Genomic DNA, 14544 nt, shown 5'->3' with positions numbered 1-14544 from the left:
CTCCGTGAACACAGGGGTGCAGCCAGTGAAAGTACCATGGCCAGAACGCTGCTGCTCTTCAGTGATCTCCAGCTGACAGAATGGCTGCAGAGACATAAGTCAGAACAGCCCTGAGGCTGCTCTAGGTTGTGCCAGGGCTGGACTGTCCCCTCGTTGCCCCAGGATCTAGGGATAAATCCACCTTTGCCCCATCCCTCCACTGATCAAAGCAGAGCTCAGCTGAGGACTGAGCCCACATCTAGTTCAGGGGTGGTCCTGGCCCTTCCTTGGCCAAGGTCCCCAGACTATGCCTCTGTTTCCATTTCTCTGGGCCTGATGGATAACACACGTGCCAAGCTATTGCCATAGACTTTGCCCACTCACCTCCCATATGTGACAGTCCACAGACCCATCTCCTTCCCAGCTGGCTCCATCCCCTCCCCTTTCCCCCATAGCACCCAGCCCCTTCCCTGCTGAGAAACACAGACCTCAGACAGGCCCTGTCATGCCTGTCCCTTCCCTTGTACTTCCTTCCCCATGAGCTACCAAACAGCCACCAGCTGGTAGCAACCATCAGTCATTAGTAACCAGGATAAGCAACTAACACTCAGCTTCAGGCCCCGCTAGGGCTGTTTTTGCAGCTGGGAATAGCCCGACTGCGGCATGCTCCTGTCATGCCCCTTCTCCTGGGCCATGCCCCTAAGCTGGACAGGTGTGAGGAGTGCACAACCATCTTCCTGCTCTACTCCACCCAAGGAAGCTGACATCTTTCCCAGTGGCTAGTTAAGTCAGCTTTAGATGTTATTGTGTTATTGGTCAAAGCCAGCCCCTCAGTGAGTCTCTGGGAAGTGGAGGAGAGGCCCCCCTGCTCCTGCTCATACAAGCCCTGTAATGTGGGAGGTGAGTAGCCATCACTGTATCCTGTAAGTCCCTGAGCTCACTACAAACTCACAGGCTGACTCTTCACTGGAGGTCAACAAATGGAGGCACCAGAGAGTACACTGCAGGTGGCACCTCTGCTGGATGCCCAAGAAGCAGCATGACTGATAGAGAGATGCCCCCACTGAGGCATTTCTCTGAGCCCATCACCATGATGTCTGGCTGCAATGCTGACTCGTGGGAGGGATGGAAGGGCAGCCCTTGACAGTAAGACTGTAGAGCAGGCTGGGCAGTAACACAGACACCCAGTTGGCAGGAGAACGAGAGCATGAGTGAGGAGCATCAATCCATTTGGCAGCTGAAGCTGGTGCAGAACATGATGGCAGCCTGTCTGCTAAAGGGAATGCCCCACTGCCAGCCTGCTCATGAGCTGCACTGGCTGCTGCAGGAGCAGTGTTTAAGGTGTTGGTTTTATTCTAGAAAGCCCACAGAATTAGAATCTATATTCCTGAGACCATACTCCCCTTTCCCTCCAGCTCAGGACCCTCCCCCTAATATTGTTATGTTAGAAGGTGTCAACTACAACCTTGATCTATAGACAGTCACAGACCTGATTAAAACTGATGGGTGTGCTAACCATCCTTCATTCAAGCTGAATGGAAGGAGCAATTAAATGCCCCTTTATGGAATGAGATAGCTGGAGACAATAGAAGCCACTGCCCATGGCAATTGGCTGCATGACACAGCCTGAGCAGGACTAAGCCATGTGATCTGAAGGGTATCCCCAGACTGGCTGCAAATGCAGGAGCTAGCAGGGGACTGCTTGGCAAGCTAGCTGTGTGTGAGAGGTAGAAAGACAGACAGAGATGCAGTCATGAGCATGGCCCTGGGAGAAAGCTAGGAGACAGAGCTCCTTGGGCACAGGACTGGCTGGAAAGGCAGACTTTGAAATTGTGAGCAAGGAAACTGCCTGCTACTGTTTGTTCCTGCTGTGTTCAGGGAACCAGGACTGCATGAACCACCAGTGTAAACAAACAGGATTGCATACAAAATACCCACCTCCTCTCACTGATTTCTGCTCCCACTGGAAACAATCCAGCAAGGCCTAAATATTGCCAGTCTGCTCAGGCCAAGAGGCAACAATCTAGAAGACTGGGGGCTGCTGTCAGGGTATTCTCCCCAAGGGCCCCTCACATTAGGATTCTTCCTGAGGGCCTCTTACCTCCCTCCTGTCTACAATAGCCCAAATCTGTCAGCCTTCAGGACAGGTATGTGTCTGGGAGAAGGCTGCTGTGGAGTGAATATCACCTTGAGGGAGCACTGGGGAGTTGGTTTGTCCCTGCTCTGCTGCATGACGATTTGCAGGATTATCAGACCCTTTGCAGGGTTACCCTTCAGACTGCCCTGGGACGGAGCAATCAGTTCTCCCACTGGAGCCCAGCAGGATGAGGGAGCCACCTCCCCCTAATGCCAGACAAAGCCATGAACTAAACACGTTGGTTTCCAGGGGAGGGTCAGGATAGCTGCAGGCAGCTGTCCCTCGGGCAGAGAGTAACTGGGTGCGGTACCGTGCAGGGAGTTGCTGCTAGTGATTTCAGACTGAAGTGCCTGGATCCAGCCCTGGTTAACCGTAATGACCATTAGCATTTCTCTCTGTTGCTATGGCCCTCTCCTTTCTGCTCCACTCCTCTGAGCCCTGCTATGTAGTCTTGAATGTAACCTTGCAGGTACTACATCATTATCCCTATTTTACAGATGGGAAAACTGAGGCACGGAGCAAGTTAAGGGCTGGTTTCACTGTTGCCCTCGAGCCTATTTGCACCAGCTGCACTGGCACAAAGGGGCCATAGGGGAGGCATGGGCCCCTCTCAGCGAAGGATCCTAGCACGGGCCTGCACTCAGCTCTGCTGGAGCAGCCCTGGCATCGGAGGGCATGCTGGGGTGGGCCAGGGCACTCAGTGATTCTCAGCCCCTGCAACCGCCCATTGGCAAACTACCTCCCTGTGGCTGCATGCTGGGACGAACTAGACCTCATGTGACTTGGCCAAGATCACACTGAGCTTGTGGCAGGGCCAAGACTTGATTCCAGATATCCTGAGTCCCAGCCCAGTGCACCATTTGTGCAGGGATGGAAGGGCACCAGCTCCTCGACCTCACTGAATATCAGTGAGCAGCTCCCTGGCATATCTGGCTGGCAGTGGCAGGATCTCAGCATCCACTGATGGCACTTTCCCTGTGTCCCTGAAACCAGCACCCTTTGCAGACTGCCACCTCTCCTTGCACCCACACGTCAGCTAAACCATTGGCAAGGTGGGATAGCCCCAGTCCGAAAGCTCCATGGCCTCCCTTTCCTGACCATGACCTTGGATCCTCCCATGGCTTCCTGGCCCTATAGGAGCAGGACAAACTGACCAGCCTCCCACCAACTCATCTGAACCATAGATCCAACCATTCAGCTGCCGCAGATATGGCCAGCTGCAGCAACATTGCCCTTCCACTCTCCCTTGGCAACCCCACGCAGCTGCCAGCCGAGACCAGTGAATTGTGGCCCAGTGGCTAGGGCCCTGCACTGGCAGCCAGGAGACCATGGGGAAGTCACTCCACCCAGATCTGTGGAAGTTAGGAGGCTCAATATCTCTGAAGAACTGGGCCTGCCCCTCTCTGTGCATCACTTTCCTCTCCCATCCTTTCTCTGCTTTACCAGTTTTGGCTGTAAACCCTTTGCGGGCAGGGACTGTCTCTTTCAAAGTGTTCATGCAGTACCAGACTCCCTGGGCACTGAATAAAGGTGAAATAGAGCAACGAGAAGCCAGTTTTAATGCTGTGCTAATATTCTCCAAACAGTCTTCCCAGCATGCAAAGATTTCCAATGGGAAGTTAGCACATGGATTTTCAACATGACCATCCTCGCACCACATGTGGGTTCGCACACCCACCCTCCTCTGAGCAGGCAGGGGGCAGATAAGCTGCCATACATATATTTTCTTTGGATCCAAACCCCTTGATCCCACTGGATAATAGCTCAGAAAAACTCTGCAGCAATCAGCATGATGAAAGCCTATGGCACTACCTCATAGCCTCTAGGAAATGCATCACCAAGCCATGACTCACAAGAGAAACATCCATGTTGGAGAGATGACTATGTAAATATCTCTGCAAATGCAGGCTAAGCAACAAAATGCAGCTCGACTCAAGCAATCTCAGGGCCCATTCAATGACAGAAGGTAGGGCGACCAGATGTCCCGATTTTATAGGGACAGTCCCAATTTTTGGGCCTTTTTCTTATATAGGCTCCTATTACCCCCACCCCATCCCAATATTTCACACTTGCTGTCTGGTCACCCTAACAAAGGGGTAGTGGCAAATCATTACTTAGGAGAACAACAGTCAAGGGGCTTAAACCCTGTGCCCAAACACTTCTACAATGGACTCAGTTACACTTGGAAATTGTAGGCCATACTCTGGCCAGGTAACTTTTATGCACCTAAAGGAAGCTGCAACTTGCTGTGCACCTTTGAATCTCTGACTGTACCTGAATCGAACATTCACCTGTAGAGCTTCCTAGATACCTATGTAACTGGCATGTGTAGCTGTGATCCTGTCTACTCAATTATCTAAACAAGCCATTTTCAACAGTGGGAAAACAGTCCTCCCCCCCGCCCTGAAAAAGCCACTTGGCCTTATAAGTTATGGTCCTAGAACATACCAGCATCCTTTTCTCATACTTATTGATTTCACCAGCATAATTGAGGCCATGAGAGCTGTGACATCCCCTATTGGCAGAGGGTTGGGGTGACACCTACAGCATACACAGCTCAGCTTCTGTTCCCTGGGCACTTCCCCATATAACCCTGTCCATGAGGATCTTTCATGATGCAAGAGATACAGTGCTCCCCCTCAGCTGGAGACTTTGTATTCATTCTTTCTTTGTCCATTTTCCCTAATGTAGCATAGAAGCCACCTTGATGGGAAATACCTGCTTTGTGAATGGAAAGCAACAGTCTGCTACCTCTGTATAAGGATGCTATAGCAGTATGGATCTTTATTATTATTTATATTACTGTAGCAGCAAAAAGCCTCCATCACAGCCCAGAACTCTGTTGTGCAAGGTGCTGTACAAAGACCTGTCCCAAAGAGCTTGCAATCTAACTGTATGACAAGATGAATACAATGAAAAACTGACATGTAAATAGAGCAGACAGATAAGGGAGGGGGAGAACAAAGCAGCAAGTGACCAATGTGATGGCAGTAAAGGGTAGATTAGTTCCAGTGGGGTTTTTTGTAATTTTTTTTTGGGGGGGGGGGTAGGGATAAGCTACCTAGAAAGAAGAGAAAAGGGATGGGCAGGGGTAGAATGAGGCTAAGGTGAAGGAACTGAGGGGGAACATGGAGCAGACAGCAGATCAGCACAGGGCAGAAGCAACTGGAACTTGCTGCTTTTGAGTGCATGCCCCCAGCTCCCTGCACTGGCTGTGCCTCTGTTTGCTGTTGAGCCTCTGACTGGCTCCTCTGAAATTTTCCCTCTAAGACCACATGGCAAAGGGGAGGAGAGACATGACACCCCCTCCACCACAGACTCTGGGGGACACTAGGGTGAGGTCCACTGAAGTTAGGAGCCTAAATACCTTTGAGGATCTGGGTGCTAGTGTTAGGGGGTTTCCCCAAAGTCAGCAGCTTGGCCAGTGGGAAAGGGAAGAATGTGCTGTTCAAAAAGATCCCCCTCTCTTCCCATACACACACTTTAGCACACAAGATTCCCTGAAGCAGAGCTGGTATTTGTGACACTCTTTTGGCCAGCTGTACAGCTGCACTGCCCTGCCGATCAATTTTGCTGCCCCAAAGTCCCCTGACTGAGCGCTGCCAGCCAGGACCCATCCCAGCCTGACAAACTAGAGCTCAGCAACACACCTCTGTATTAATATTGATTTGTTGAATATCTTCTAAAATTAAATGATTCATTCAATAGCTGCCTAAAACCAGACACACCCCTGGGAAATCTGGGATGACTTTACACACAACCTCTGGGTTATGAAAACCCATTGATCCATGGGTACTAAACTTCCACCTGGGGAGGGGCAGCCCTGTGCAAGCCAGCTACCCCCCACCTGCAGCCAGAGGCTGGGGCCATGGCCATGGCCTCGGCCTCCTGAGCAGCAACTCCCCTTTCAGCCTCAGCCCAGGTATTGCCACATCTAGTCAAGCAGCCAGTCTCCTCCCACACTGGCTGGGCATTTAATGCAGCTCAGAGGGGCCCAGGCCAGAGCAGGCCCTGGAGACTGAACTCTGCTCACAGCTGCATAGGTGCAGCTCAGGAAAGCCTGCCACACACAGAGTGGGCGCAGGGATGCTTCGCTGCTGCCTCGGCTCGGAGTGACAGACAACTGCAGGCTCCAAGGCTGGCAGCTCAGGGCCAAGCACCACTTTACATTGCACACTGTTTAGCCTCTTCTGCAGTGTCGCCGAGGTGGACAAGGGCTAGCACTAGAGATCATCCTGGGCATGTGACATAAGAAGGAATCTGAGTCCTTCTTAGCAAAACATGTCACCTCACTCAGACTCACAGGTTAGCTCTGCAATTGTCCATCTCCTGGCTCTTTTCACAGCCGAGAAGACCACCCCACCCTGCTGGGGAGAGGTGGTGGGCCAGTTCAGAGCCACCATCTTGCCCTCAGCACTGCCATTGATCCAGATTGTCCTTTGGCATAGCCCAGCTTTGGATCTGAGCTTTGAAGCTTGTGCATCAGTCTGTGGGTAGCTACCATTGTTTCCTTGGCACTGCCCAAGAAGGGCACCCCACTGCTCCAGCTGCTGGGTATGTCACTGCGCCTGGTCTCTGCGCTAGCTGCCAGGCCTTCCTAGCTATCCCAGAAGTAAATCCCCTCACTTGCAGACAGGCTGTGTTATAGGGATCTTTGCCATAGCATCCCATGGCATGACCTTGAGATAGTGGCCAAGAGTCCACATGACCTCCAAGGAGATGAAAGAACAATGCCACCCAAATTACCTTCCACTTCCAGAAACACAAAGTTCAGCAGACCCTCTGCCAGTGAGGCAGTCACCAGCCCTGGAACATGCTGAAAGGGGAAGACTAGACAGGGGCCTGGACTCAGCCTGGGGGAGCTGCATAGCAAGATGGGGTCTATTTAACAGGATCAGGATAGAGCCTTGCTTGCCTGAAGTTGTCTGCCCCCAGACTTGGATTCTTAACCCACTCCTTGCCCAGTGGAAATCTACCACATTGGGGGGGGGTTAGAAAGACCTGCCAGTAGAGGACAGGTCCCTCCCACCCAAGAAAAGGCTAGGATTCTCTTTAGCAAAAACAAACCAATTTATTTACATAACACTTAAATACAGCATATAATAAATAGAAAAGGCTGTAACAGGAATTCATTAGATTATGGCAGGCTACAGAAAGGAAAGCAATGAAAGCCAAGCAACATTGTAACCAGGGTTCAGTGGAACTGGGGAATACTCAGGCTGGTGCAGCAATAGGTAAAGAGGAAAGACTAGGAGAAAGGTCTCTGGACTCTGCTTCTAAGGTGCTTTGAACCAAAGGGAAAGAAAAGAAAAAAGGTTGCATTAAAGACTAAAATCTCATCCAAGTTGATCTGGGGGAGTGATGGGTTTCAGGTAGTTCCAAGAGAGTCTAAAACACAAGTGTCTAGTAAAGGTGGGCAATTTACTAGAGTTCACAGCTGGAGGGGATTAGCCAGAACTTGCTGGAGGCCTTGCGTGACTGGGCCCTAGTGCTAGGAGATGAGTTGCATCTCAACACCATCGGGCCCTGCAAGGGGTTCCCTTTTTAAGATTAAAAAAAGTTTAGTGCTTCACTTGAAGTGTGTTCTTTTCAGTTCCTAGAGAAGGACTTTTAAAAACTGCCCTTCCCTCTCCCCTGAAGCCATGGCCCAGAAAGACCCAGGGCTTTGAGAAAGTGACTCTCCAGATCCTGTGCTCCCCCCTCACCATGCATTGTCTCTAGAGCCCTCTGGCCAGCCCCTAGCTCACATAGCCCAACAAGCTACTGATGCAGACTACAAAGGTATTTATTTGGACAGGTCAAGTGTACATGTAATCTACTGGGATTAGTGGCCAATGCCAGAGCTGGACAGGGGGACAGCAGATATAGAAGTCACAGGACAGTACCAGTCTGAACTCAAATTAAGTATATGGAAGCCCTTAAAGTGAAGGACCCACACAGAAACCAAAAAGCCAGCACTGGCGAGAGGGAGACATTGACCCATAGGGGGAAGCCTTTGAGTATTAGAACCAATTGGCATCATTGCTCCCTGCTCCAGACTCATTTTAGGTTCCATTTGCCTGCAGAAGATTTAGCTTCCCTACCCCAAAAATCTTCAGTAGAAGAGGCCCAAGCTCCAGGCATCTCACCTATAACTCCAGCTTAGCTACTATTCCTCTAGAGAGTTCTGACAAGCACATTGCCATCTTCTCCATGGCCCCTTGGTGCATTGGAGCCATGCCCAGTTCCCACCTGGCCACGCAACTGTTCTTGAACACAGATGGAACAGTCTCTTCATACAAGAGGAAGCTCAGAGAGCATCAGACAAAACCCAGATGGCATGACAGTTAGTATATTCTCTAGATGTCAGTCCATCTCACCGCCCTGCCAATGGCTGAGCCATTTGACTAGTCATGCTTCCATCCAGTCCTGTAAAGCTCCCTAGCAGGAAGAGGAGTGCCCCGAAGAGAAGATACAAAGTGGCAGTCCTTTAATACAAGGCCCAGCAAACTCTTCCCTTTAAAAACTGCTGTTCCACAACATTTGCATAAAAATCCATTTGTAAAACATCCCAGCAGAGCCCAGTGTCCATTGTGCAATGGAGGCGGAGGACCAAGCCAAAAAAAATTGGACAAACTTTCTTAAAAACCCAGATCCTTTTGTGTGTGTGTGTGTAGAGGGGGCTGTCAAAAATGCAAAAAATTAAATGCACATTAAGCAAATTACTTCAGACAGCTGGGCATCTGGTTCACCATAGACTGAGTTGGAGTGGGGAGGCCAGGTGAAGGATCACCATGTCTTCATGCAAGCTCAGATGGTTGTTAGACATGGTGAATGGTTCTAGTGGGGAGGGCTTTATCTACAGGTGCAGGACTCTGCTATCATGTCTTCATACTCTTTATAGAGGATGCTGCCACTTTGCTCAATCATCAGCACACTGATGGGGCTGTACTTGTAGGGCACACAGGAGGGTCGGGGGACACTCTGGTCCACCAGCTGATTGACGAAGTTCTGCACGATGGCATGGTTGGGGGAGTTGTAGCCATAACGCAGGATGCGGGGGCATGTGCCCTTGCAGTACTTGGGGTTGTACCGGTGGGGGGCGATGATCCAGTGGTCCCAGCCCAGCTGGTTGAAGCTGACCCGGAAGGAGTGGAGAGCACACTCGTCCTTCTCAGTGCTGGTCTTCTGCGAGTAGCTGGGGAGATCCAGGATGAGGTTGCCTGCCTGGCGAGCTTTGCGACTCAGCACTGGCCCATCAGGAGTCTCCTTCAAGCCAGCTTTCCCTGTCTTGGCCCGGAGGCCTTTCCGAGTGTCATTGAGGTAGAGCAACAGGAAAGGGTCATTCATGGAAGCAGTCTCCTCCCAGCCAACTTCAGGCTCTGAGCCATCAGCTGGTCCCAGCCAGATACACACATGACTAAGGCGGAGCAGCTGGCTCTTCTTGGAGTCCCAGGCCCATGGCAAAGAGTGGGAAGTGATGTCCCTCTCCTCCCAGCTGTCCATCCTAGAGGAGACAAGGGTATTCCTCTTGCCTCTTTGAGGGGGTGAGAGCTTTGGAACCCCAGCCTCCCCAGCCAGCTGAACCACACAAGAGAGCTGGGCATGAGCCACTAGCAGAGTCTTAGAATAAACCACAGTGGCTCTCACCAGATGTTCACTTCCTGGCTGGATGTTCAGGTGGTAGTCGAGAGTCTGCATGTACCAGGGACCTGTGTGGGGGGAGGGAGGAGATGGAGTTAGTGTTCCCAAAAGCAAGACAGAACAGCCTCAAACTTACATACAAGCCACTTTGGGGAGTTTGTGCCCATGCTCCTGGAACAGCCAGTGCCCCCTTTCACCCTCTCCTCCTGGAACTGCCCACACCACCTAGGAGGTAGCTCAAACGCTCCCATGCATCTCCTGAAGGCCTCAAAGGGGCACTAAGAATGACCTGGATAGACCAGGCTTTTCTGCCCAGTTTGCTTCTTTAGAAAAAGTGCCACACAGGATTATTATTATTTTTAATGGAAGTAGTTTTGTCCCTAAAGTCAGATAATTTCGACCTGGTTTTTCCTAGGCGGCTTTATGGACAGCTGGAGATGTTTACATCATTACAGAAATCAAGGAAGTGAAACTTGATTGAGAGGGGAAGCTGTTTTGGTTAATTTAACTCAAGTGTCCAACAAACTGCTGGAGGAATGCTCTGTATCAAGTCTCCAGGCTGCTCCCATAGGTGCCCCAGAGAGATCTTTAGCAAGAGAGCCGTATTTCTGATCTTCTGAAAGAGACCTTATTCCTTCTAAATTGTTCAAGCTCTTTATGCATCAGAGAGAGCATGAAAGATTTCCTCCCCCACCCGCGGTTTGGAAAGCATCAAGGTCACATGGAAGGCATTAGAGAAGTCCAGAAGGTACAAAGCCCCAGCCAGGAAGGTACTAGAACCAGATTAGCGTATCAGCATCTTGCAGGGCTGCCTGGAGGAGCAGAGACGGATGGGGAGGGAAGGAGCATGCCTGCCAGCACAAGACAAAGCCATGTCAGAGCTGGGAAGAACCTCGGCCCTCACCAAGAAGGCAGGAGTTTCCCTTGAGCCAGTGCTGTGGCACCATCTCACATGGCCTCTGGCTGAGCCTGAACCCCCCTTGCATGTGAACACCTGCCATGGCAAGAGTCATATGCCATTATCCACTTCAGGCAGCTGGGCATAGTGGTTAGGACAGGAGTCAGGCAACCTTGGTTTCATTCTTTAACATGCCGTGGTCTGGTTGTGTGACCTTGAGAGAATTATTTCATTCCTGGGCCTCATAGCCCCCCCATGGACACAGGGCTGTCCCAGGAGCACCTCACAGGGGTGGGGGCGGAAGAGGAGCCTGCTCACAGCAAAGTGTGGCCAGACTGATCACATCCCCTTTATTAGGGGCTTGGGAAACAGCTGAGCTTTCCTGGCTCTCCATGGCCTCCTTGGCAATGGGAACAGCAGGCACGCTGCTTGACGCATTGAGACAGTAGCCAGACTCTCACTCTCCTGCCACAGACCAGCGGTGATGCAGAGCTGTGACTAGGCTGGGCTCCAGCCCTTGAGGAAGGGGGCAGCAACCAGCCCACACCCAAAAATCTTTTTATGGTTCCCAATTAGAGAGCTAACTGGAAGCACTGCTCTTCCTAGCCCAGACTCTGGGTTTGTCCCTATAAATAGCTGAATGAAGGAAACAAGTCTCTGCTCTGGGCCTCTCCCCAGCAGACAGCAGAACACACCCCCTTCCAGCGGCTCCATTTGACATAACAGACTGGACAGTCTTAGTATGAAGAGTTACGCTTGGCTGCTACTTGCAGCAGCACTCAGCTCAGTCATGCAAACAGCCAGCAGCAGAAGCCAGGGGAGACCAGCTGGTTGTGACTGAGGGTAGATTGCCGAGTGCCTGGGAGGGCAATACACGTTGGGCAGCTCTCTGGGCATGTAGGTCTCCCCTCCCACCCAGAAGCCTGTGAGAACCAGAGTCCCAAGGTAACCTGGGTCCCTGAGCACCGTGCAGCCAGAGAGGAGGAGGGGTGGAAACAAACAGCAGTTGTGTGCAGGGAGGAGTGAGGTTGGCAGCACAGAGGTGACAAGGCAAAGTCGAGAGTTCACTTCCTTGGCCAAGAACTCAGTACAGTTCCCATCGTGCACAAGACCTGCAGAGAAGCATGGGGGTGGGACACTGCCTTAGTCCTTCCTGTCACTAGCTTGCCCAGCTCCAGGGAGAACAGGCAGGTGCTTTGGACTGGAAAGGGCCAACATGCTGCAGTAACAAACATGGCCATTTGTGCCAGTGTACAGGGCAGAGCATCCCTGGAGCAGGGAGACCCCCTGTATCCAGCCTGCCCCCAGCCAGGGGGAGGCTCACTAGCTGGGGTCCTGATCTAAAGAACCCACACGGGGGCCAGTTCTGCACAACAAGGCCTGGAGCAACAAGACTCTGCCAGGCCACCTGCTGCCAGAAGATCAGCTCTCCTGTTCTAGTGCCAATGGGCCAGAGCAGGAGGGAGCTAAAGGCAGCATAGAGGAGGAGCGACTGAGGGTGGGGAGCTCTGGCAAAGAAGCAAAATCCTCCTGACTGGTGACTTTACAAGCACAATCAGCGTTATGGTAGCAGGGTTCCCAGCTCCCTACAGCTGCCCTTCCAGCTGCCATCTCCTTCAAGCCCTGGGCACTATGCAGCCAGTGCCCCCCATTCAAACACCAGCCCCCTGGGAACAGAATAATTTCCAGGGAGGCACCAGCTTGATCGTCTCCTCCCACCCCCTCCAGCCAACCCCCCAGTGGCTCCACCACCCCAGGAGACCCACCCGCCCACCGCCGGGTGGCTCACCCACCCCAGGAGACCAACCTGCCTGCCCCCCTATGCCTAGTGACTCACCTGCCCCAGGCTGCCTCATCTTGGCAAAGGGCCTGACCAGGCGCACAGCATTGGTGCCCAGCTTACGGTTCTGGCGGGGTCTTCCAGACCGGTCTGCCACATTCTGGTACAGGTTGAGCATGTAACGCAGCGGCTGCCCGCTGGCCAGCTGCTTCCGGCGGCAGCAGGGCCAGGCACTGGGGACCTGCTCTAGCAGCATCTGGATGAGGGGCAAGGAGGACACCCCAGCCAGGGCACTTAGGGTAGCTGGCTCCTTCTCTTCCTCCCCCATACTCAGCTCTAGGGGGAGCAGTGCAGCCAAGAGGAACAAGCTCCAAAGGGAGCAGAAAGGGCCCCCTCCAAACATGGCTAAGGGGCGGGTAGCAGGCTGTGGTTACAGGGATGGGCAGGGAGCTCTAGAGAGCTGGTGCTATGGAAGCCACAGAGAAGGGGGAAGCATTCTTCTCCCCCTCCCCAAAGGCAGGTGCTTTCTCCCTAGAAAGGGCAGGGTCCCAGGGCTTTCCTGCTTTCACTCAGCTGTTTCCACGCTGGGCCTTTAGGCAGCTTACTTGGGGGTGAGGAAAGTTTTGAGGCAGAATCAGACAATTTCTCTTCCCTGCCCTATTGCCCTCCCTTGAGGGCAAACCCTTCAGGATTAAAACTAGCCCCCCAGGGACCTGGCACAAAGGGGTTCCTCTGAATGCAATTTAAAAACCCCACTGGCCTGGGGTGGGGGACCAAGAAGGTCAGCAGGACCAGCACTCAGCAGGGGGCAGGGGGTTAAAAATCCTTGGGACCCAGACTAGCTCCAGCCCCTCCTCTCTGACCCAGACCACTGGGTTAAGAAGGGCTTAACCCTCACGTCCATTTTAAAGGCCCAGTGTTAATCAGGATTTAAAGGGCCAGGAGTTGTTCTCCACCTGCTCCCCATGCTCTGCTCTGCTGGGGCGGGTCAGGGACAGACGGATCTAGATTACAACACTAGGTGCCAGGAAGGGGAGAATAGGCCTCCCGGACTCTGACTAGCCAGGGGAGTTGGTACAATTGGGGCAGCTGCCAGGGGAGTTGGTACAACGGGGGCAGCCATCTGCAGATTGTCCCATAGGCACACTAGGGCCAATGACAGCTCAGGAGGCGGCCTAGTTACCAATAATTGACTCCTCTCTGTGGGGCTGCCTTACAGGGTCTCCCAGCTCTTCAGCACCTGAGGGAGGATTATTAGAGGCTAAGGCCTGGGTAGGGAGACCTCAGTGCTCTTCCCCACCTGCCACAGGATTCCTGGGCCACTCTCAGAAAGCCACTCACCTCCCTGCTCTGTGCCTCAGTTTCCCCATCTGGAACATGGGTTTGAGGATCATGAGCCACCTCACAAGGGGTCAGGAGGGTTGATGGGCCAGTGCCTGTAACATGCTTGGAGATCCTTGAAGGGGGAGTGCTGTGTGGCCTTATTGGCCTTCTAGAAGGGAAGTGACTTGCCCAAAGCCACTCAGTGGGTCAGTGGCAGAGCTGAGAAAAGGATCCAGTACACCTGAGTCCTGGTTCCCTGCTCCAGAAACAGCAAAGCTGCCAGCCCTGTCCCCCCTCCCACTGATGCAGTGTGCATGGGTACAGCGTCTCCACAAGGTTCCCAAGTGCCTGTAAGTCTGGTGCTGGGTGTCCCGTGCTGGTGCCAGGGCTGATACCAAATGCATGGAGAAGGGGGCGTGGCAGGGTTTACTCCCAAAGGTCCACTGCCACTGTTGTGTCACCAGACCCCATCCTAGCAGCAATTGCCTCTCTGAGGTGTCACGCACTGTTTGCTTTCCTCCCCACACAGACCCCCTCTCTGCATCCTTCCAGCTTCACAGTGGGGGATCAAGGCTTCCATGGGAGGACTGACAAGGACAGCATGAACCAGTGGTTAGAGCACTACACTGGGAGTCTGGACTCCTGGATTCTATTCCCAGCCCTCCACTCACTCTCTGTGTGAGCCTGGGCAAATGCTGTGCCTAAGTTTCCCCCGCTGTGCCTAAGTTTCCCCCGCTGGTCTGTAGGACATGTCCCTCAGGTGAAGGTGACATGCAGATTATTATCTGTGCTGTCATGAGCTGC

At 52.7% G+C, this 14544-nt stretch overlaps 1 protein-coding gene across 1 annotated transcript; it reads right to left on the bottom strand.

Annotated features, from left to right (window-relative positions):
* Positions 1-8950: 8950 nt before the first annotated feature.
* On the bottom strand, positions 8951-12820 carry BMP15 (bone morphogenetic protein 15). Its single transcript, XM_048865125.1, has 2 exons — positions 12475-12820; positions 8951-9807 (listed from the first exon to the last, which is right to left on the bottom strand). Exons 1-2 carry the CDS (start codon positions 12818-12820, stop codon positions 8951-8953), a joined length of 1203 nt encoding a protein of 400 aa, XP_048721082.1.
* Positions 12821-14544: the final 1724 nt, after the last annotated feature.

This window comes from Caretta caretta, chromosome 9, assembly GCF_965140235.1.
Source record: "Caretta caretta isolate rCarCar2 chromosome 9, rCarCar1.hap1, whole genome shotgun sequence".
NCBI lineage: Eukaryota > Metazoa > Chordata > Testudines > Cheloniidae > Caretta > Caretta caretta.
This window is presented reverse-complemented; position numbering and strand designations above follow the sequence as displayed.

Excerpts from the sequence above, each read along its gene's own strand:
- BMP15 (XM_048865125.1), bottom strand. The coding sequence starts at position 12,820 with ATGTTTGGAGGGGGCCCTTTCTGCTCCCTTTGGAGCTTGTTCCTCTTG. Across the intron at positions 9,808-12,474 it reads GATGAGGCAGCCTGGGGCAG|GTCCCTGGTACATGCAGACT; the intron begins GTGAGTCACTAG and ends CCCCCCACACAG.